Source organism: Eptatretus burgeri, chromosome 2, assembly GCF_056783735.1.
Source record: "Eptatretus burgeri isolate ZD-2024b chromosome 2, Ebu_testis_v1, whole genome shotgun sequence".
Taxonomy (NCBI): domain Eukaryota; kingdom Metazoa; phylum Chordata; class Myxini; order Myxiniformes; family Myxinidae; genus Eptatretus; species Eptatretus burgeri.
In genome coordinates this window covers 102,074,838-102,098,674 of record NC_140962.1, presented here as the reverse complement: position 1 = coordinate 102,098,674, position 23,837 = coordinate 102,074,838, and the positions used below count along the sequence as shown (strand labels likewise).

Genomic DNA, 23,837 nt, shown 5'->3' with positions numbered 1-23,837 from the left:
CCTCTGAGTAACTTAAAAGTAACGTCTGTCGACGTGTGGCAACGATCGCATAACGTGCCAACAACACGTTAATCATAGGTTAGAAATAAGTTTCGGGTACGCTAAACATTACCTCGGCGTGTCTCAACTTATGATTAACTTACAAGTAGCATGTGTTGACGTCTGTCAACGATCGCAGACCGTGCATACAACTTGTGGCCAGCGTAGCGGAACGTGTGAGTCATACGCCGGCATACGTCGTGAAATTTCAAGCATGAAAAAATTTGAGGACAACCGAAAAGTACAACGTTTAAAGCCAACGTACAACGACGTATGGCAGTGTTTTTCAGCGTGCTCTCAATGTTATCAAAACTTACCCATAACGTATTCAACGTGTGCCAGCGTTTTAGAAAAAAAATTCAAAAATCGGCATACGTTGGCTAAAACGTCAAGGTGTGACCGGGCCTTAACATGGGCTATGTGGCCCTGGCCTCAGAGGCTGTTTTGAGTCCGCAAAGTGATGCCAAAGTGACCAATGTAGCAATTTTTGGCAAACAGGATGACCAATGTCCGTCCGTGAAGCGATGGGTGGGCTCTGCTAAGAAATATATACTTTATATGTATGTATGGATTGTATGTGTATGTATAATATATTATATATTATATATAATGTGTGTATACATATATATATATATATATATATATATATATATATATATATATATATATATATATATACATACATACATATATATATATATATATATATATATATATATATATATATATATATATATATATACATACATACATACATACATACATACATATATATATATATATATATATATATATATATATATATATATATATATATATATGGAATTATTGAAATTCTCTGACCTGGACAAATGCCGTGATGATACCATCGTTACAACTGTCACTTTTTGTCAAAGTAAAAAGCTGTCACTCAGTTGATGAACAGCGAAGTTACCGACCAGTTTCGCCATTATTCAGGCTCATCAGGGTAACACATCACTGTTTCATCCACCTGGTGACATTGAAGCCTTTCGCCCTACACACTGGTTAATGATGCACCTTTAACTGTGATTGTTGAGGCCAGATTGTATTTGGAACCCGCAAGTGCCATCTGTCACATGGACACATTGCCACATTGTGCTTTGCCCACCAATCACAACGAGGAAGCATCACCGTTGTTTTCAAGCAGTTGGGAGTTTTACGAATGCAATCGCAGTCTGTCTTGGACAAATGCCGTGATGATGCCATCATGATACCGCCATGAGTTGTACGAATGCATTGGTATGACTCCTGACCACTTATAAACAATGGTGATGGCTCGGTGCTTTTTTTCGATGATACTCAGTTATGACTTTGTTATTGCAGTATTAATGTGGTATTGATCTTCTTTCATTTGTTTTTGAAGGTATTTTGTTGTTGTTTTCTTTTTTTTCATCCCTTCATGTTATTCTTGGATATTCCTCATTGACTTCCTCCTCATTCTTCTCGTTACATTCTTTTTGTTCCTCGTTTTTTTTTGGCCTGGCAGGATGGCCTACATGGACGCACAATCGCCTCGAAGCCATCCCGCCTGGCTTTGAATCTCGGCCGAGCTATAAATTGTCATCCCAGTGTTTCACGGGCAGGGTATTTCATCAATGTGTGTACCTTCGCTCGGATGGATAGTAAACTGATTGACCTATCTGCCAGAATTAGTTGGTGGATGATATCCCTCACGAAGAGTTGGGAGCTATCGCCAGCACCATGAACAAATTCCTGCCCTGACTACTGTTGGGAAGGCAAAGGCAAACCACCCATTTATAACCCTTGTCAAGAAACTGCTTCGGCAGCACCGACACCCTGTAACATCAGAATCAGAATTTATAACTTATCTTTCTCTGTAACTTCAAAAAATAGGCTGCATGTTTTGATTAACATTTGCTTCCTACTATATGACTTTACGTAATAATTTTAGTAACAAGCTATTGGTGGTAGAAAGATGACAGAAAAAGGACAGTCATGGCCAGTGGTACAGTCGACTTGTGAAGAGATAAATAAATAAATGATCAGGGTAATACAAATGACAATGGGTGTGGGTCTGTGGTTATGTGAGGTTACAACAATCCGATCGCTCGAGGCTCGGTGCCCTGTTCAATCGGCCATGTCGGATGTATGGCATGCGAGTGGCTGTGCTCATCCTCCTCATTATACTAATAAGATGTTTGGATGAAAAGCTCCTCAAATTGACTGTGCACTGATTCACTTTTTGAGGTTTTTGATGAGCGGTAGTGGACTGAATCATTTTCATCAACTTACTTTTCCCCATTTTGTTAGGAACCGCTTTTAGCTCGTTCTATGAACCTTGTCCATCTTCCTCCGTACCAACCAATCCATCTGCCAGCATGATGTCCAACAATCGGTCTGATGGACTGTCTTTAAGTTAGACTGCCTAAAATATGTGGTAATGGCTCGTAAACAACAATCATTTGCCAAAACGTTTTCAATCTGTTCAAGTTGTCAACGCAGTGTTTGAATGACGAACGTACAACATGCTGGCTAGCAATTTGTCACCCTCTGCTTGTATACAGATTTGAGAATGTGTTTGAGAGGGCCTCCAAATCTGGGGTTTTTCTTAATTAATAAAAATCTTTGAATGCAAAGTCGAGGCTTATGGAAGATCTAAAACACAGAATGGACCAGAACATAACAAAACTCGAAGGGCACTCGGAAGAGCGCATACCTCCGCCACACAATGCCTGATCCATGAGAACATATCGGGCCCAATACATTTTTGAAATATCCTGCTATGTATCGTTTTTGGCCCTCTCTCTCAATGGTGAAGAATCACTTTAGAAATTAAATAATTCTCGTGTCCAGATCCGGATCTTCACCAAAATCCAATCAATTCGTCCTTGTCGCACACCCAACTTGTCCACAAAATTTCATCTGAATCCGTCCACAACTTTTTGAGATATCGTGCACACAAACAGACAGAAAGGGGTGAAAACATAACCTCCTTCACCTTCGGTGGCGGAGGTAACAAAGAAAATAATGGTGGGGGGGGGGAGACACCCCAATATCAGGGTGGAGGATGACAACTTTATCTTTATTTCAGTTTTTTAAAAATCTTAAATGAAGGCAGTTGAGTGTTATTGCTTTGTCTAAGTTGTATATTCCTCCTTAGAAAACGATGGTATGCCCAATACCTTGTGAAATTTGAGCAATAATGTCGATAAAGCAGTTTTATAGATTACTGTCCTGTAATTAAAATTTCTTCACCCAACTGTTGGCAGGATAGCTTCGAGGAAGGTGAGCTATCACTGGCACCTTGAACAAAATCCCAATTTTCTGTTCTTAACTTAAGGGGCTGTCACACCTTGACGATTTAGCCAGCGTATGCCGATTTATGAAAAATTTGTCTAAAACGCTGGCACACGTCGAATACGTTATGGGTAAGTTGTGTATACGTTAAGAGCACGCTGAAAAACACTGCCATACGTCGTAGTACGCTGGCTTTAATCGTTGTACTTTGCGGTTGTCCGCAAATTTTAGCATGATTGAAATTTTAGGACGTATGTCGGCGTATGGCTCACACGTTCCGCATACGCTGGGAATAAGTTGTAGGCACGTTATGCGATCGTTGACACATGTCGAGGCACGTTATGCAATCGTTGGCACACGTCGACACACGTTACTTGTAAGTTACTCATAAGTCGAAACTCGTCGAGGTAATGCTTAGCGTACCCAAAACTTATTTCTAACCTGAGTAACATGCTTTGAACCGATGTGTAACGTACCTCCAACGCATATTGACGTATGTAGACGTATTTGATTGATGTGTTGCGGACGACGACAGAACTTACTGAACATGTTTCTAATTTACAGCTACCGTATAATGGCGTATTGGCAGCGTTTAAAAAAAAAAACAAAAAAAACCAACACCAACTTCCGATATTTCGTCACGTGCCGTTATGTCCCGTCCGATTGCCTCTTCAGTTTGCTCATGTCTTATTCTTCGTTCCTCCTCTGTGAATATTTTCTGTTTGAGGATATTGTCACGTCGACGTCGAAACTTAAAAGCAAATGTCCGAATATATTTTAAAATTCGTGATAGACTGAAAAAAAAAATCAAAAAAACCACAACAACAACAACAACTTCAGATATTTCATCACGTGCCTTCACGGAGCCAAGGAGTAAAAAAGAAAATGTGCCTTGACGGAGAAAATAAGTTTCGGGTACGCTAAACATTACCTCGACGTGTTTCGACTTATGAGTAACTTACAAGGAACTTGTGTCGACGTGTGTCACCGATCGCATATCGTGCCTACAACTTATTCCCAGCGTAACGGAACGTGTGAGCCATACGGCGAGTACCTCGTAAAATTTTCAGCATGCTTGAAATTTCACGACGTACAAGGCGTATTACGACGTATGGCAGTGTTTTTCAGCGTGCTCTCAACGTATACACAACTTACCCATAACGCATTCGACGTGTGCCAGCGTTTTCGACAAATTTTTCAGAGGTCGGCATACGCTGGCTAAATCGTCAAGGTGTGACTGCGATGTTGACACTTCCAATTCTCAGGCGGTTATGATTTAAATCGGCGAGCGGCAGCTTTTTAATAGGCTACGCCACGTGATCGTCGGCGATATGTGCAGCGCGCTATGCATACGTTAGACTATCGTTGGGCATAGGTTGTGAACACCGACAACACGCTAATCATTCGTTGGTCTAAGTTATCTATATGTGATTAAAACGTTCTGTGTACGTTACTAATACGTTATGCATACGTCCTACTCGTGATGAATACGTCCAAAACTTTTAAAAAAAACATCAAAGTTTCAGCATACGCCAACGTTTTACATACATTTTTATACGTTGCCATCGCTGGCTAAAACGTCAAGGTATGACAGGGCCTTTACAGGGGGCACTACATCAGTTGCATAGCCGCACTCCCTGCAAGAACTGATGCAATGCCGCAGCCACATGCCACATATGAATGAATGAACGAACAAACAAACTGAACTCTCATACAGCACATCCAGTACATCAGAAAAAGCCAGTGTGTGCTCTTAAATAGGTCTTTAACTACAGGCCCGGTCACACCTTGACGTTTTAGCCAGCGATGGCAACGTATTAAAATGTATGTAAAACGCTGGCTGACGTTGAACTTTTGATGTTTTTTTTTAAAGATTCGGACGTATTCATAACGACTTGGTCGTATGCATAACATATTAGTAATGGACACAGAACGTTTCGTTGTCTTATAGATAACTTATACCAACGAATGCTGAACCTGTTGTCGGCCTGCACAACCGATGCCCAACGATAGTCTAACTTAGGCATAGCGCGTTGCACGCATCGCCGACGATGTCGTGACGTAGCCTATTAAAAGGCTGACGCACAACGATTCGAATCATAACTGCCGTAGAAATGGAAGTGACAACATCGCGGTCACACCTTGGCGATCTTGCCAGCGTATGCCGACCTAAGAAAAATGTGTCTAAAACGTTGGGGCACGTCAAATACGGTGTGAGTAAGTTTGGTATACGTGAGTACAACGCTAAAGTACGCTATCATACGTCGTAGTAAGTAGAGTACGTCAAGAAATTTTAAACGTGTTCAAAATTTTACGACGTACTCGGCGTATGACACACGTTCCGCATGTGATGGGGATAAGTTTTACACACGATATGTGGACGCTTACACACGTCCACAAAGGCTACTTATAAGCTACTCACAAGTCGAAACACGTCGCGGTAATGTCTTTTTTACGCGAAACTTATTTCTAACTTGTGTTTGACGTGCTTTGAACCAATTCTTTACGTAGTCCCAACACACATCGACGTCTGTAGACGTATTCTAATGACGTCTTCCGGTCGACAAAAAAAAAAATAAATGAACGTGTTTCTAGCTTACAACTGCCATATAAAGACGTGTTCCCAGCGGTTTTGGGAATTGGTATATAAAAATGCTGCTCATAAAAGGGAACCCAACAGTGTTTTCGAGTTCCTTTTTGAGTCGATGTCCATGTCAGCAGTAACAGTATCAGTATTAGTATTAGTATCAGTATTAGTATTAGTATTAGTAGTAGTTTGTTCATGTTGGCAGTAGTAGGTGAGTGTGAGGGGGAGGGTGTGGGTTATGATGGATCGTCCTTGCGTCCGCGTGTCCACGGGTAGGTTCATAGGTTGCCACTCAACGATTTAAATGGCTACATCTCCACTATTGAAAGTAGACGCTTGCGCTCAACAATTGGATTTTTTTTACACTCAACGACTTTTAAACGGTACCACTCAGCCATTTTCATTGTTTACAATGAACGATTTAAATTGCTGTCACTCGCCTTTGTTTTTTGACGCTGGGGTTTTGAAATTTGAAGCGTTTCTTCTGAACGTGTTAAAACGCTCAAACTCGACTATTTTAAATAGACGCTGCCGATGGACAATTGGAATCATAGCCAAGCTTGACATCGAAGTGTGAACATCCTCGTCATGCCGAAGAAAAGTTTGAAGAATGCTGCAAATAAGTGTCCTGGCCGTGGCCGTGGACGCTGACGTAAGGACGATCCATTATACCGACGTCTTTCAGCCTATGAGTAACTTAAAAGTAACGTCTGTCGACGTGTGGCAAGGATCGCGTAACGTGCCAACAACACGTTAATCATAGGTTAGAAATAAGTTTCGGGTACGCTAAACATTACCTCGGCGTGTCTCAACTTATGATTAACTTACAAGTAGCATGTGTTGACGTCTGTCAACGATCGCAGACCGTGCATACAACCTGTGGCCAGCGTAGCGGAACGTGTGAGTCATACGCCGGCATACGTCGTGAAATTTCAAGCATGAAAATATTTGAGGACAACCGAAAAGTACAACGTTTAAAGCCAACGTACAACGTTTAAAGCCAACGTACAACGACGTATGGCAGTGTTTTTCAGCGTGCTCTCAATGTTATCAAAACGTACCCATAACGTATTCAACGTGTGCCAGCGTTTTAGAAAAAAAATTCAAAAATCGGCATACGTTGGCTAAAACGTCAAGGTGTGACCGGGCCTTACCCCAGAGCAAAACACAATGTTTTATGTACAGAACTCTTTAATATCTGTTGAAGGCCTTATATTATCCCTCCCCTCAACCTGTTTCCAAATTTTTTTTTTCTGAATTTCTACGTCAAAAGTGTTCGTATTACATTATGTAGGCAAATAAGTGAAGACCTATCATGTAGACTTGTAGTTTTTCATAAAATTTGTTGTTTAAAACCATGATCATGCGAGTAACAATCTCCGTCAACAGAATGATTACTTGCACAGTCTCGAGACCAACAGGTGAAGATGGTGCATCTAATTTATTGGGGAAGTGAATGACGAGAGCCGAACCACGGGCTTGGCGTGAAAAGCCAGGCTGCCTTGCCCTGAGTTGAAATGTAAAAAGCTAGAAAGTGTAACTTAATGATTCCGAATTGAAAGATGACGCTGGGGTAGAAGTAAAAGCAATGCTTGGTGCCACCGAGCAGGCCTCCAGGAAAACAGCCTAACCAATCCCCAGAAAAGGAGTCTTAACACGGTCCCGTGGGTTATAAAGGTGTAAGTTTTGATGTGATGATTATATTGGAAACTGTGAAGTTAAGGAATCAGGTTAAATTTTTTTCAAAGCATTGTGAGGTTTTTAGCCAGGAAGTGTGTCCATTAATTAATTATGCAACGTGATGGAAGGTGGTATCAATATGGCAAGAGCTATGTGAATTTTCATAATCGGGTGCCTCATCCTGACCTTCCACAGATCCCTCGATCTAACGGGTCCACTCCTCCTGGGCGGGGTGCCAGATCTACCAGAGACATTTCCAGTCCGAAGCCATGGCTTCACCGGTTGCCTGAGGGATCTGCTTATCGATGGGCGGAGAGTTGACCTTACGAGTTACATCGCCAATAATGGCACACTTCCAGGTGATTATGTTTCTCCCGCATCGTGATGCAGACTTCTCATTTCCTACATTTTCTAGTTTGTAATTTCTGAACATAATGGATCCTACAGAACAGCTCTGAGTGCTTCTTTGTTCAAGCAGTACTTCCTGACAGATACATTCCGATCCAACTAATGATGCTTTCTCACCTTGTCCCACTGTCAGTTTCTGTTTTAAAACTTGTTCTGGTTTCTGTGCCAGGAGTGCTGTCATCGTGTCCAAACATTTCTGACGAGAACATAAAACAAGTTCTTTTAACAAGATTTTTCTTGGGAACCCATTTTGGCTCTGTAGTTGGTAAGCTCGATTATAATGATCTTCAGCAAGTGATTTTTATTTATTATTTATTTAGCACTAACAGAGAGAGGCTCACAGAGATGTTCCTCAACACGAGTTCCAAATTGCATGACCCCTCTCAGTCCTTCTCTTCACTGTGATAATCAAAGCCTTCTCCTGTACTGTGACAGGATGTGCTGCAAGGAGGGATTTCTGCCACCAGTCTCCCTGTGTCCATGGGGGAACGTGCATCAACCAGTGGAGGTCGTACAGATGTTTGTGCCCACTGGGATATGGTGGCAAAAACTGCAGTCTCGGTATGCCTTCACCTCTTTTCCTTTACTTTCTTCTTTGCCAATCTTGATATGATTTGACCGACTGTTGGCAGATGCGTTTCATGGAATGTGGCGGTACCATAGCAATAATTACTTAGCGGAGGAGGGTCTTTCATTGTGTTGTTAGTAAAGTAACCATACTTTGACATGAATTACAAAGTTTTTTTTTTTTCTTCTTGGAAATGGGTAAATAAATACAGTACTGTGTATCGAATTTGAACCTGGATTCCTAGGGTTCCTAGATTTCTGAGCCATAGGTTCAAATGGGAACATTAAACAGCTGTCGATCCAATATTACCAAAAGAAGTTGAACATGAAACCCCAAACAGCCTGAGTTTATCTCAGAGAACAGTACCTGCCAAAAGGCTGAGCCTTTGTTAACGATCCTGTCTGATTTTAAAGCACACAAGAAAGTGGAAGCAAACTGGGTAGCTGGCTGAACTTCTCAAAAGGATGGCATTATCCAAATGTAGTGCTCCCTTACTGGTACTGCACAAGATAGCAGTTAGAGTCAATCTAATTTCATCAGCCACCAAACCTCAGACTACACAGCTCAGAGATGGGCCATTCCACTGATTGCTGGGCTATCCGACCAGTCCTACTTCAATTATCATCCCGAAAAAACAGCAAACGCTCAATGTTTTTAGGATCACGCAGCTTTTCCACAATCAATACACATGAAGTGTTGAAATGAAGGAAAAAAAGGCTGAATTGCTTTCATTTTATCTCTGGTGCTTATACCAAGTACCAACATTTGCATGTTTGCCTGCCAGCTAACACAAATTAATAAATACAAGTTCCCTCACAAGGAACTTCAACAAAGGAAACTTGGCCATTTGGCCCATCACGTCTGAGGAACGGTTGCCAATCTGTGGTTATTTGTTCATGCTCTATCCTTTTTAAGTGCTGAGCGTTGAGCGAGGAAGCAGTATGTACCCTTTTTAAAGACTTATGGAATGACTAACCATGACGCCAGTCTGTCGGTGATATGTTGCATCACTTGGTATACAACTTCGCCATTAAAGTAAATGTATAAGTAGGCTGCTTTGGGAGGGGGGAGGTGGGGGGTAAGAGTCTTATAAAGTCCAAAATATATTCTATCTTCGTAAAATCTGAGTTTTCCATTTAATTTCTTCAATGGTTTCCTGCACAAGGTTCTCCAGGAAGATTCTTGCGTAAAGCATTATCTTCCATCGGACTGAAGTCCAGACGAGCGCCTTTGGAAAAAGTTCTCACAACACGATCCAAGGCTGTTTGTGCAATGTTTGTGCAAGATGTTGTCCAGGGGTCTGCCATAATGCCTGGTGTTGGCTTAATGGTTAGGGTGGTCGGCTTGGGATCCTTGGATCCTGAGGTCAAATCCCACTCGGCTGTTGAATTAATATCAGGTGGGGTTGACTCTGCCTGTCATCCTTCCGACGTCGGGAAAATGAGTGCCAGCTTGCTGGTGTCCTGTGTCGGAGTGGTGACCCGTCCAGGATTGTGCCCAAGAGCCAAGGAGACTGCTTAGGCAGCACCAATGCTCTGCACAGAGTATGGTCCCAATGGATGGAGGGTCTGCCATACTTGAACACATTGATTAGTGTTGAACAGACAAATAGGAACTCATCAATGAACATGACAGGTGCCCAATGTCAGTGCCCATTTCTGCTGATCACGGCTGGATTCCAGCCAGGCTGTGCTGTGTCATGCGGTCAGTTGTGTAACTGTTACTTACTGTCTGGACTTCAAACCAAATTGAAGTAACCTGTTCTTCACTGTCTGAACACTTACGGTGACTCCAATCGCTTCCCTGAAGTCGATGTTTTGCAGGCATGTAAAGTAGACTGACGATTCCTCGACATCATGTTTCGAAGATATCGATCATCTTATGGAGTCGTTCACTTCCCACGATCTCGACCATGTCCTCATTTGTACAAACTTGCACTTTGACATCATGTCCATTGCCTGGAAATTACAGAAGAGGACATACCAAAATGGTCAGCTACACATCTTTATGTAACTTCCAGATTTTACTTTTTAACAGCTATGACTATCTATAAGCCAGAATTTTCTATTATTCTTTAATGTCTATAAGCCAGAATTAGACTATAAGTGAAGGATCATAAGCCATCCCTGGCATTTTCAGATGTCCACTATTGTCAAGCAATTGCAACAATCAATGTTAATGTTACAGCAGTCATCCTGTAAATGATTCATTGTGATGTTAAATTGAGGTTACGTGCCTTTAGGAAGCGGGCAGCATGTGCAGAATGTGCGCAAACATCAGTCACATGTCACCGAAGAAATCCTCAAATACGTACACCTGTAATTACTCCACTCGTCATGAACTGAGCTGCGAAATTTGCCTTTATCACAAATTTTATATCTACTCCTTTAATTGTTTGTGGGTTTCTTAATTCTTTTCTTTTCTTTACAGGATCAAGGCTCATGAAAGAGCAAGGTAGACCTGACAGCAGGACAGAGCATCAAGCAAATGAAGGAAGGAAGGGAGTAAATAATTGTTCCATAATTCTAATAGTCACACCGAACATAACTGCTAACATGTGGCTTCGTTTATTTTATTGGATACTAGCGGGGGGGGGGGTATCCGGCGCTGCCCGGTGCTGTTCTAATCCTGTTGGCATTTTAAAGAAAGTAATTTTTACATCCGCTACTGAAGGTGGATGAAGGTTATGTTTTTCACCCCTGTCTATCTGTTTGTTTGGCACTTGCAAAATCCAAGATTTTTAAAGTATATTTGTCGGTCGATTTTGTTATTCTGTCTGTCTGTCTGTCAATCGCCTACAGGTCACAATTTTAAACCGATCTTCACGAAACTTCATCACATGGTGGAATTTGTCATAAGGAAGAAGCCTATTGTTTTTGAGGTCAAAAGGTCAACTTAAGCCAAAGGTCATCAACTTGGGTGGTATTTCTAAAATCGTCAATTTTCATCTGATTGACTTGAAATTTGAAGAGGAGTTGCATATTTGGTCATTGAATTCAACCAGCAATTATTTCTGAGGTCATTTTTGTTTTATGGACTTTGCAAGTATCGTGCTCTGCACGACGTCTTCTTCTTTGTTTGTTTTTTTGTTTGTGAACAAAATATCTCAAAAAGTTGTGGGCAGATTTGGATGAAATTTTGTGGAGAGCTTGGGATGTGACAAGGATGAAATGATTCGATTTTGGCGAAGATCCGAATTAAATCCGGATCTGGATCTGAGAATTTTAAAAGTGATTCTTCACCATTGTTGGGAGATTGGGCTAAAAACGACATGGAGCAGGATATCTCAAAAAGTTGTGGATGGATTCGGACAAAACTTGGTGGGCAGATGGGGTATGAAACGAGGAAGAATTGATTCCACTTTGGTGAAGATCCGAATCCAGATGCAATAATTTTAAAAGTGATTTTTCACCATTGAGTGACGGGGCTAAAACGATATAGAGCAGGATATTTCAAAAAGGGTGGGTGAGTTGGTTAGGTGACAAGAACAAGTCAATTAAATTTTAGTTCAGATCCAAGTCCAAATCCAGCCTATCAGTGGGATACAAAACAAACTAATCAGCCTGGCAGAGGTATGTGCTCCACCGAGTGCCCTTCTCGTTTTCTATTTGTTGTTGGGGACCAAAAATTGGGATTTGTTGTTGGGGACCACTAAGGAATGGGGTCAGGGATCATTTAATTTTACCTTTCACATAGCTGCAAAGGCTTCGGCATGCACTATTGAACGATTTTTAAATAGATCAAACTTTTATTATTCATTTATTTATTTTTTATTTTTTTATTTTCTTATTTAAGAAGACCAAATACTGCATTGGAGTAATCAGAACTCATAAAACACTACCCGGCACTCACTGTTGAACTTCTGGAAGTTGGACGAAGATCTGTTTGGCCATCTCTGAGAAAAATGGTGACAGACAGACAGACAGACACACACAAACGGCTCTCTTTTAGCATAGATTATTGGTTCACGAGCGCCAGCCAGAGTAACCACTATATTTGTTATGTCTGTGTGTCTGTCTGTCTGTCTGTCTGTCTGTCTGTTGGGTAGTCGATCTTATCGAGAAAAAAAAATCTCAAAAAAAAAAAATGTTTGAGATTTATTTTTTCTTTCTACCCTTATTATCAGTATTTCCGTCTATGTTTGTTGGGTAGTCGATCGAATCGAAAAAAAAATAATTCGAAAAATTTTTTTTCGAAAATTTTTTTTGTATCTACCCTTATTATCAGTATTTCCGTTGATATGTTGGGTAGTCGATCAAGTCGAAAAAAAAAATTTTTTTCAAAAAAAACATTTTGAAATTTGTTCTACCCTAATTATCACTTTTTCCGTCTATATGTTTGTCTGTTGGGTAGTCGATCTAGTCGGAAAAAAAAAAATTTTCAAAAAAATTTTTGGGAATTTGTTCTACCCTTATTATCACTTTTTCCATCGATATGCTTGTCTGTCTGTCTGTTCGATCCAGTGCTCCGTTAATACAATGGCGATTTCGATGAAACTTGGTTGGTAGGTTCATACCATGACCGAGTTGTGTGCAAATGAGAACCGTTGCTATGGACACCACCGTTGCCTAGCAATGGGACTTTGAAATTTTTGAAAAATCATAAAAAAATTATTTTGTTCCAAAATCAAAAATCGGGCCACGAGGGACTGTGGGCAGTACATTCAGCCATGTTGTGAAAAATTTCCAGCCGGATCCTATGAAAACTGTCGGAGAAGATCGACTTTGAATGAACCCTGGTCGAAAACAATAAAAAACACGAAGTTTGTTATATCTCAGAGACTATGAGTCAGATATACATGAAACTGGTATGGTAGGTTCATGGTATGTCCTAGTTATGTGTGAGAAAGAACCGCTGCTACAAACCCCTCCGTTGCCTAGCAACGGCTGAAAAACCTCTAAATGTGGGGGTATTTTAACGAAAAAACAATCTGCAGCATTAACCCTTGAAGCTAGAATCATGAATTTTCCTGTGCTTAATCCTCAGGTCATTCCCCATCGAAGGAGCCCATCGCGTCAGGTTCTATTGGGAATTCGACTACCCATGTCCGCCTACCGGCTTGTCTGTCTGTCTGTCTCTCTGTTCGGTCCAGTGCTCCGTTAATACAATGGCGATTTCGATGAAACTTGGTTGGTAGGTGCATACCATGACCTAGTTGTATGCAAAGGAGAACCGTTGCTATGGACACCACCGTTGCCTAGCAACGGGACATTGAAATTTTTGAAAAATCATAAAAAAATTATTTTATTAAAAATCGGGCCACGAGCGACTTTGGGCAGTACATTCAGCCATATTGTCAAAAATTTCCAGCCGGATCCTGTGAAAACTGTCGGAGAAGATAGACTTTGAATGAACCCTGGTCGAAAACAATAAAAAAAACGAAGTTCGTTATATCTCAGAGACTATGAGTCAGATATACTTGAAACTGGTATGGTAGGTTCATGGTGTGTCCTAGTTATGCGTGAGAAAGAACCGTTGCTATGGACCCCTCCGTTGCCTTGCAACGGCCGAAAAACCTCCAAATGTGGGGGTATTTTAACGAAAAAACAATCTGCAGCATTAACCCTTGAAGCTAGAATCATGAATTTTCTTGTGCTTAATCCTCAGGTCATTCCCCATCGAGCGGGCCCATCGCGTCAGGTTATATTGGGTAATCGACTACCCATGTCCGCCTACCGGCTTGTTGGGTAGTCGATCTAGTCGAAAAAAAAAATAATTTGAGATTTGTTCTACCCTTATTATCAGTATTTAAAATGGCGATTTCAGTTAATACAATGGCAATTTCAATGAAACTTGGTTGGTAGGTTCATACCATGACCTCGTTTTGTGCAAATGAGAACGGTTGCTATGGACACCACCGTTGCCAAGCAACGGGACTTTGAAATTTTTGAAAAATCATAAAAAAATTATTTTTTCCAAAATCAAAAATCCGTCCACGAGCGACTGTGGGCAGTACATTCAGCCATATTGTCAAAATTTCCAGCCGGATCCTATGAAAACTGTCGGAGAAGATCGACTTTGAATGAACCCTGGTCGAAAACAATAAAAAAAAAAACACGAAGTTTGTTATATCTCAGAGACTATGAGTCATATATACATGAAACTGTTATGGTAGGTTCATGGTATGTCCTAGTTATGTGTGAGAAAGAACCGTTGCTACGAACCCCTCCGTTGCCTAGCAACGGCCGAAAAACCTCAAAATGTGGGGCTATTTTAACGAAAAAACAATCTGCAGCATTAACCCTTGAAGCTAGAATCATGAATTTTCCTGTGCTTAATCCTCAGGTCATTCCCCATCGAAGGAGCCCATCACGTCAGGTTCTATTGGGAATTCAACTACCCATGTCCGCCTACCGGCTTGTCTGTCTGTCTGTCTCTCTGTTCGGTCCAGTGCTCCGTTAATACAATGGCGATTTCGATGAAACTTGGTTGGTAGGTGCATACCATGACCTAGTTGTGTGCAAAGGAGAACCGTTGCTATGGACACCACCGTTGCCTAGCAACGGGACATTGAAATTTTTGAAAAATCATAAAAAAAATTATTTTATTAAAAATCGGGCCACGAGCGACTGTGGGCAGTACATTCAGCCATATTGTCAAAAATTTCCAGCCGGATCCTGTGAAAACTGTCGGAGAAGATAGACTTTGAATGAACCCTGGTCGAAAACAATAAAAAAACGAAGTTCGTTATATCTCAGAGACTATGAGTCAGATATACACGAAACTGGTATGGTAGGTTCATGGTGTGTCCTAGTTATGTGTGAGAAAGAACCGTTGCTATGGACCCCTCCGTTGCCTTGCAACGGCCGAAAAACCTCCAAATGTGGGGGTATTTTAACGAAAAAACAATCTGCAGCATTAACCCTTGAAGCTAGAATCATGAATTTTCTTGTGCTTAATCCTCAGGTCATTCCCCATTGAGCGGGCCCATCGCGTCAGGTTATATTGGGTAATCGACTACTCATGTCCGCCTACCGGCTTGTTGGGTAGTCGATCTAGTCGAAAAAAAAAAATTTGAGATTTGTTCTACCCTTATTATCAGTATTTAAAATGGCGATTTCAGTTAATACAATGGCAATTTCAATGAAACTTGGTTGGTAGGTTCATACCATGACCTCGTTTTGTGCAAATGAGAACGGTTGCTATGGACACCACCGTTGCCAAGCAACGGGACTTTGAAATTTTTGAAAAATCATAAAAAAATTATTTTTTCCAAAATCAAAAATCAGGCCACGAGCGACTGTGGGCAGTACATTCAGCCATATTGTCAAAATTTTCCAGCCGGATCCGATGAAAACTGTCGGAGAAGATAGACTTTGAATGAACCCTGGTCGAAAACAATAAAAAAACGAAGTTCGTTATATCTCAGAGACTATGAGTCAGATATACATGAAACTGGTATGGTAGGTTAATGGTAGTTATGTGTGAGAAAAAAACCGTTGGTATGGACCCCCCGTTGCCTAGCAACGGCCGAAAAACCTCTAAATGTGGGGGTAATTTAACGAAAAAACAATCTGCAGCATTAACCCTTGAAGCGAAAATCATGAATTTTCTTGTGCTTAATCCTCAGGTCATTCCCCATCGAATGGGCCCATCGTGCCAGGTTCTATTGGGTAGGCGACTACCCATCTCTGCCTACCGGCTTGTCTGTCTGTTCGGTCCAGTGCTCCGTTAATACAATGGCGGTTTTGATGAAACTTGGTTGGTAGGTTCAAACCATGACCTAGTTGTGTGCAAATGAGAACCGTTGCTATGGACACCATCATTGCCGAGCAACGGGACTTTGAAATTTTAGAAAAATCATATAAAAATTTTTATTTCGAAAATCAAAAATCGGGCCATGAGCGACTGTGGACAGGCAGTACATTCAGCCATATTGTCAAAAATTTCCAGCCGGATCCTATGAAAACTGTCGGAGGAGATAGACTTTGAATGAACCCTGGTCGAAACCAATAAAAAAAACGAAGTTCATTATATCTCAGAGACTATGAGTCAGATATACATGAAACCGGTATGATAGGTTCATGGTATGTCCTAGTCATGTGTGAGAAAGAACCGTTGCTATGGACCCCTCCGTTGCCTAGCAACAGCCAAAAAAACCTCTAAATGTGGGGGTATTTTAACGAAACAACAATTTGCAGCATTAACCCTTGAAGCTAGAATCATGAATTTTCCTGTGCTTAATCCTCAGGTCATTCCCCATTGAACGGGCCCATCGCGTCAGGTTATATTGGGTAGTCGACTACCCATGTCCGCCTACCGGCTTGTCTGTGTGTCTGTCTGTCCAGAGCATAAGGCCAAAAAAAAAAAATGTTGCATTGGCGTAACCCGCCCGACCCTAAAAATTCCGCCAACCCTACGTTTTTTTTTTGTTTTTTTGCTATCGATTTCAAGTATCTTGTTGATTGCGATCGCGATCGCAAAAACCCGGAAGTGTTTCGGACAGAACCCGCCGACAAAAAGGGTGGTACTCGAGCCGGGGGAGATTTTGGGAGGGATTTATTAGGATTTATTAAATTTTGGGATTTATTAGGGAAAAAAAAAAAAAAAAAAGATCCCGACCGACCTACCCTATTTTTCAGTGACCCGTTACGCCAATGCAACATTTTTTTTTTTTGGCCTAACTCTGTGGACTTTGATCCAATCTTGATGAAACTTGGTTATGTGTTCGATATCAATGTCTAGTTGTGTTTTCCTGGATGAGGGCGTGCTACACCCATTGTGGGCGTAGCCACGCCCAAAAAAATAGCCATTTTTACGGGGTAGTCGGATTAAAAATCTATCTTCTCCTCGGGAATTGACTGAATGGAATGGGTTCTTCAGTATTTGAATAGCAAAATGAATTATGTAAAACTCGTCGTTGTCCGGTTTTTCATTTTCATCCCAAGGTCACGGTCACAAGGTAAAAAACCTGGAAAATTGCAAATTTTGACATAAAAATCATACGGCCGCCCAAACTTTGAGAGCTAGGATGACAATATTTTTTATGCATAATCTTGAGGTCATTCCCCACCTAAAGTCTTGAAACCATTTTGCTCTATCTCGAACACCTTGCCCGTGGCGCCCCCTTCAAGTTTGTTTTCATGCTGATTTCATCAAAGTATGGATAATCCGAGGAGTGCGAAATGCCATATAGCCTATAATGACCGTTTTTACAGCCATTTTTCCCTGCTGTGCAGGGGTTAGGCTTTTTCTTGAGGCAATGTTTTTTTATGGCCGGATGCCCTTCCTGACGCCAAGCCTGGTCGCCTCTTACGACACACAGGGATATGGTACACCTATTCTAACCGGGGCATACACCGGGACCAGTACACTGGTACTCACTTCGCCGACCTCAGATGTATGACAGGCTGAGTCAACCCCCTGGTGTTAATTCAGCAGCCAATGGGGCTTGAACTCAGGATCCTGGGATCCCAAGCCGCCACCCTAACCACTAAGCCAACACCAGGCTTCCATATAGCCTATATGAGGTTATATTGTTCCTGGAATGTTCCAGAGGAGGTTTTGCACCAAAGGTCATAATCCTTGACCTTTGACCTTCAAAGGCCACAAAGGTCAAATTTTCAAAGTTGTGGGAATCGAACCGGGTTTTCAACCTTCTTCGACGAACTAACTCCAATAAGCTATAGCACGTATCCTGTTTCCTTATTTTAATGTCCACAGCATCGTTTTGTGACCTTTAAAGGTTATGCAAGGGTCAAATTTTGAAAGTGGTTGAACGAAACTGGGTTTTCGACATTTTGCAGGTAATAACCTGTCACCCGTACCACATCATGTTGATCATTTTTATAACTTGGTCAAAAATTATCACATTGTCTCATCCTTGACTTCTGAAACAATCTACATCGTCAAATACCGCTCGTGAACCATCGTCGTCTTCAGACTTGTTGCAATTACATTTATTTACTTCATTTTTTAAGGCATGTTTTGTTTAAAAAACAAAGTTTTGATAATCTTACTGCTGTGTTTTATAATATCCAAATGTATGAGGGTTAATCCGTTTACTACTCAGTCGTAAAGAAATATATCTTGGGTTTAATCGCTGTTCAGTTACAATGTAACCAGACTGTGGCATAATGCTTGGACCGTTCACTCTGAGTCTGGGAAGTTGGTGGTTTGAGCCTCGTTCGAGTCATACCAAAGACTTTTTTTTTAAATGGTATGTGCTGCTTCCTTGCTTGATACTCAGCATTTAAAAGGATAGAGTATGGACAAAAAAAACCCCCACAAGTATGCAGTGCGAGCACAGGTTTTGATTGGTCTCATGGCCTCCTCCTGTGTGTCAGCTCCTTTCAAGGGAACACATCTTATTATATTGTTGCAAAATCCACTGTAAAATTGTTCTAAAAATATATTAATTAAATGTTTCGTTAATTTTACATATAATCTACTGACTGATCATCCTTCATATCGTTGCTCAATGAATTGCTTTCCAAGTTCCTGTCTTTGCACCGACCTCACATCCTGCAGCAATGGTTCAACCTCTCCACTTCATGGGCTCCACCACTGCTGCTTGGGATCTCAGCAAGGAGGTAATGCTCCTACCGTGGCGTGTGGGCCTCATGTTTCGTACACGGCAGGCTCGCGGATCACTCTTCCAAGCTCGCATTGGCGCTCATGGAGAGTTGACCCTGGAGGTAAGGGCAAGGCATGGGATGGGAAACGAAGCACGGTTTGAATGGGGTCAGAAAGGGAGAAGAGGTAAAGAGTGTGTGAGATTTTAAAAACTTCAAAACAAGGACAAACCTTAAAGCACATGTACTACAGTCCGAAGACCAAAGTACACGGTCGTGTTACACTTGTCAAACTAATACACATGCACATTGGCTGTGCTAATGCCAAAATGCATGATGTCGCGAGTCATGATGTCGCGAGTCATGCTTGCTGTTTCTTCTTCCAAGCATATCCAGCAAGACAAAAACGAGCATCATATGCAAAGATAGCTGTTTAACATAACATTACATGAAGGATGCTTCGAAGAAATGTTTCATTTGCTTGTATTACCCAACACCACATCAGTTATGTCATACTGGATTGACTAATCAAGGGAAAGGGAACCAGATGGGAGGAAATCCTCAACCAATTCAAATTTCTTAATTCCTCATTAGAAATAAATCGATACAAGCCAGTTTCACGTATGTTCAACCAAAAGGGCATTGCAGGTTACAAAAGTTCAAACCAACGTGATCATTTTAATAATAAATTCACTGGGTTTTTTTTCTTCTTTTTAGCCATTTTTAGCCATCTTGAAGCTTTTATATTCTCGGGCCAGCTATAAACTATCGTCCCGGTGTCTCACAGGCAGGGTGATTCATCAATGTGTGCGTCGTCCCTCGGATAGACGTTAAACTGGGCGTCCTATCTGCTGGCATTAGTTGGTTGACATGATAGATCCCATAGTGCCCTTCGCGAAGAGGCCGCGAGCTATCGCCAGCACCCTGAACAAATTCCAAATTCCTGCCCGAGCTACTTAGTCCAACATCAGGCATGGCCAGCCGATTCGTGAAAGACTTGGGCCAAAAACTCCCAAAAAAGACATTCCGGACACTGAACACATCATCAGGATTGAGGAGTTTTATACAGGTTTGGGGAGGGGGTATCTTTTCCCACCTTTCTATCAATAAAGTGCTGGAAATAGTGAAGGGTGATTCCTAAGCATGGGATGGAATAAAAGGAAAAATCATCATCGTCGTCGTCTTAAAGCCATTTCCATGCTTTCATGTGTAAGACAAATAAATTAATTGTAGAAATACAAAATAAAATACATTTTTGGAGAAAAAGGTTAAACATTTCAAAATCTAACGGAGAACTTGAAAATACTATGAGCATATCAGGGGGGCTTACTGAGTATGCAACGGACACATGTGACGCATGAAAGTTTAATTGCATGTGTGTCCATTGGTCCATGCTTCCATGAGTGCAAATTAACATGCGTGAGTGTGTGTGTGTGTGTGTGTGTGTGTGTGTGTGTGTGTGTGTGTGTGTGTGTGTGTGTGTGTGTGTGTGTGTGTGTGTGTGTGTGTGTGTGTGTGTGTGTGTGTGTGTGTGTGTGTGTGCAGTTGTCCGCAGGTGCGGTTTCCGTCCGACTGAATGCTGGCCAAGGAGCAGTGTGGGACGTTCAGTTGACAGGACACACGGGCGACGGTGCTTGGCACAGCATTGAGCTTGAGATGAATGCGAGGAATGGTGGAAAAGGCACGTCTCTCCTCACCTCGCTAGACTATGGCTTAAAGAAGGTGTGTCCGTCTTACTACAGCACCGTCCTTGGTGGAAGATAAGGAGTCGTGCCCCCTTTTTTTATTGTACAACAAGCAACCTCGAATTGAATTTAAGGACAGGATGGCTCAGTTGGTCCTGTGCTCGTGTGCTTTGCATGAATAAATCCAATATACATACATGTAATTTTTACAAGGGGAAATCTGGTCCTTATTAGTTTCCATGTTTAACATTTGGGTAGATTTTCCAGCCACTTGTGTTCAGGGGGTGAATGTCAAAAACGAATGATAACCTTGACGAATGGATATACAAAGTTAATAGAAGAGGTCAAGGGATGTGGATATGGGAGGGAAAACTGACCGGGACTGGTGGGAACACAGGTCATAGAGAAATGTTTTGTGATTGTCTAGTTGTTTGTTTGATGAGACAAAAGAGTTGTGGAAAATTATTGACAAGGAAAGGCCTTGCCACCATTTTGCTTTATGACAGCAGAGAGAGAGAGAGAGAGAGAGAGAGAGAGAGAGAGAGAGAGAGAGAGAGAGAGAGAGAGAGAGAGAGAGAGAGAGAGAGAGAGAGAGAGAGAGAGAACGAGAGAGAGAGAGAGAGAACGAGAGAGAGAGAGAGAGAACGAGAGAGAGAGAGAGAGAGAGAGAGAGAGAGAGAGAGAGAGAGAGAGAGAGAGAGAGAGAGAGAGAGAGAGAGAACGAGAGAGAGAACGAGAGAGAGAACGAGAGAGAGAACGAGAGAGAGAACGAGAGAGAGAGAACGAGAGAGAGAACGAGAGAACGAGAGCGAGAGAGAGAACGAGAGAACGAGAGAGAGAACGAGAGAACGAGAGAGAGAGAGAACGAGAGAACGAGAGAGAGAGAGAGAACGAGAGAACGAGAGAAAACGAGAGAGAGAGAGAGAGAGAGAGAAAACGAGAGAGAGAGAGAGAGAGAGAGAAAACGAGAGAGAGAGAGAGAGAGAGAGAGAAAACGAGAGAGAGAGAGAGAGAGAGAGAAAAAGAGAGAGAGAGAGAGAGAGAGAGAAAACGAGAGAGAGAGAGAGAGAGAGAGAAAACGAGAGAGAGAGAGAGAGAGAGAGAAAACGAAAGAGAGAGAGAGAGAGAGAAAACGAGAGAGAGAGAGAGAGAGAGAGAGAGAGAAAACGAGAGAGAGAGAGAGAGAGAAAACGAGAGAGAGAGAGAGAGAAAACGAGAGATAGAGAGAGAGAGAGAAAACGAGAGAGAGAGAGAAAACGAGAGAGAGAGAGAGAGAGAGAGAAAACGAGAGAGAGAGAGAGAGAGAGAGAAAACGAGAGAGAGAGAGAGAGAGAGAGAAAACGAGAGAGAAAACGAGAGAGAGAGAGAGAGAGAGAAAACGAGAGAGAGAGAGAGAGAGAGAAAACGAGAGAGAGAGAGAGAGAGAGAGAGAAAAGAGAGAGAGAGAGAGAGAGAGAGAGAGAGAGAAAACGAGAGAGAGAGAGAGAGAGAGAGAGAAAACGAGAGAGAGAGAGAGAGAGAGAGAGAGAAAACGAGAGAGAGAGAGAGAGAGAGAGAAAACGAGAGAGAGAGAGAGAGAGAGAAAACGAGAGAGAGAGAGAGAGAGAGAAAACGAGAGAGAGAGAGAAAACGAGAGAGAGAGAGAGAGAGAGAAAACGAGAGAGAGAGAGAGAGAGAGAAAACGAGAGAGAGAGAGAGAGAGAGAAAACGAGAGAGAGAAAACGAGAGAGAGAAAACGAGAGAGAGAAAACGAGAGAGAGAAAACGAGAGAGAGAAAACGAGAGAGAGAAAACGAGAGAGAGAAAACGAGAGAGAGAAAACGAGAGAGAGAAAACGAGAGAGAGAAAACGAGAGAGAGAAAACGAGAGAGAGAAAACGAGAGAGAGAAAACGAGAGAGAGAAAAAAAGAGAGAGAAAACGAGAGAGAGAAAACGAGAGAGAGAAAACGAGAGAGAGAAAACGAGAGAGAGAAAACGAGAGAGAGAAAACGAGAGAGAGAAAACGAGAGAGAGAAAACGAGAGAGAGAAAACGAGAGAGAGAAAACGAGAGAGAGAAAACGAGAGAGAGAAAACGAGAGAGAGAAAACCAGAGAGAGAAAAAGAGAGAGAGAAAACGAGAGAGAGAAAACGAGAGAGAGAAAACGAGAGAGAGAAAACGAGAGAGAGAAAACGAGAGAGAGAAAACGAGAGAGAGAAAACGAGAGAGAGAAAACGAGAGAGAGAAAACGAGAGAGAGAAAAAGAGAGAGAGAAAAAGAGAGAGAGAAAACGAGAGAGAGAAAAAGAGAGAGAGAAAAAGAGAGAGAGAAAACGAGAGAGAGAAAACGAGAGAGAGAAAACGAGAGAGAGAAAACGAGAGAGAGAAAACGAGAGAGAGAAAACGAGAGAGAGAAAACGAGAGAGAGAAAACGAGAGAGAGAAAACGAGAGAGAGAAAACGAGAGAGAGAAAACGAGAGAGAGAAAACGAGAGAGAGAAAACGAGAGAGAGAAAACGAGAGAGAGAAAACGAGAGAGAGAAAACGAGAGAGAGAAAACGAGAGAGAGAAAACGAGAGAGAGAAAACGAGAGAGAGAAAACGAGAGAGAAAGAACGAGAGAGAGAAAACGAGAGAGAGAAGTCGCGAGAGAGAAAACGAGAGAGAGAAAACGAGAGAGAGAAAACGAGAGAGAGAAAAGAGAGAGAGAAACGAGGGAGAGAGAAAACGAGAGAGAGAAAACGAGAGAGAGAAAACGAGAGAGAGAAAACGAGAGAGAGAAAACGAGAGAGAGAAAACGAGAGAGAGAAAACGAGAGAGAGAAAACGAGAGAGAGAAAACGAGAGAGAGAAAACGAGAGAGAGAAAACGAGAGAGAGAAAACGAGAGAGAGAAAACGAGAGAGAGAAAAAGAGAGAAGAAAACGGGAGAGGAAAACGAGAGAGAGAAAAACGAGAGAGAGGAAAACGAGAGAGGAAATCGAGAGAGATAAAAACGAGGGAGAGGAAAGCGAGAGAGAAAACGAGAGAGAGAAAACGAGAGAGAGAAACGAGAGAGAGAAAACGAGAGAGAGAAAACGAGAGAGAGAGAAAACGAGAGAGAGA

At 41.9% G+C, this 23,837-nt stretch overlaps 1 protein-coding gene across 10 annotated transcripts in view; it reads left to right on the top strand.

Annotated features, from left to right (window-relative positions):
• Positions 1 to 23,837, top strand: part of CELSR2 (cadherin EGF LAG seven-pass G-type receptor 2) — a 357,573-nt gene that overhangs the window by 240,175 nt on the left and 93,561 nt on the right. For all 10 annotated transcript variants that reach the window (XM_085870520.1, XM_085870525.1, XM_085870524.1 and 7 more), the window contains exons 7-10: positions 7,781 to 7,944; positions 8,429 to 8,554; positions 19,032 to 19,198; positions 20,621 to 20,797. In XM_085870520.1, the coding sequence (XP_085726646.1) occupies positions 7,781 to 7,944; positions 8,429 to 8,554; positions 19,032 to 19,198; positions 20,621 to 20,797 (634 nt within the window). The remainder of the gene's footprint in view (positions 1 to 7,780; positions 7,945 to 8,428; positions 8,555 to 19,031; positions 19,199 to 20,620; positions 20,798 to 23,837) is intronic.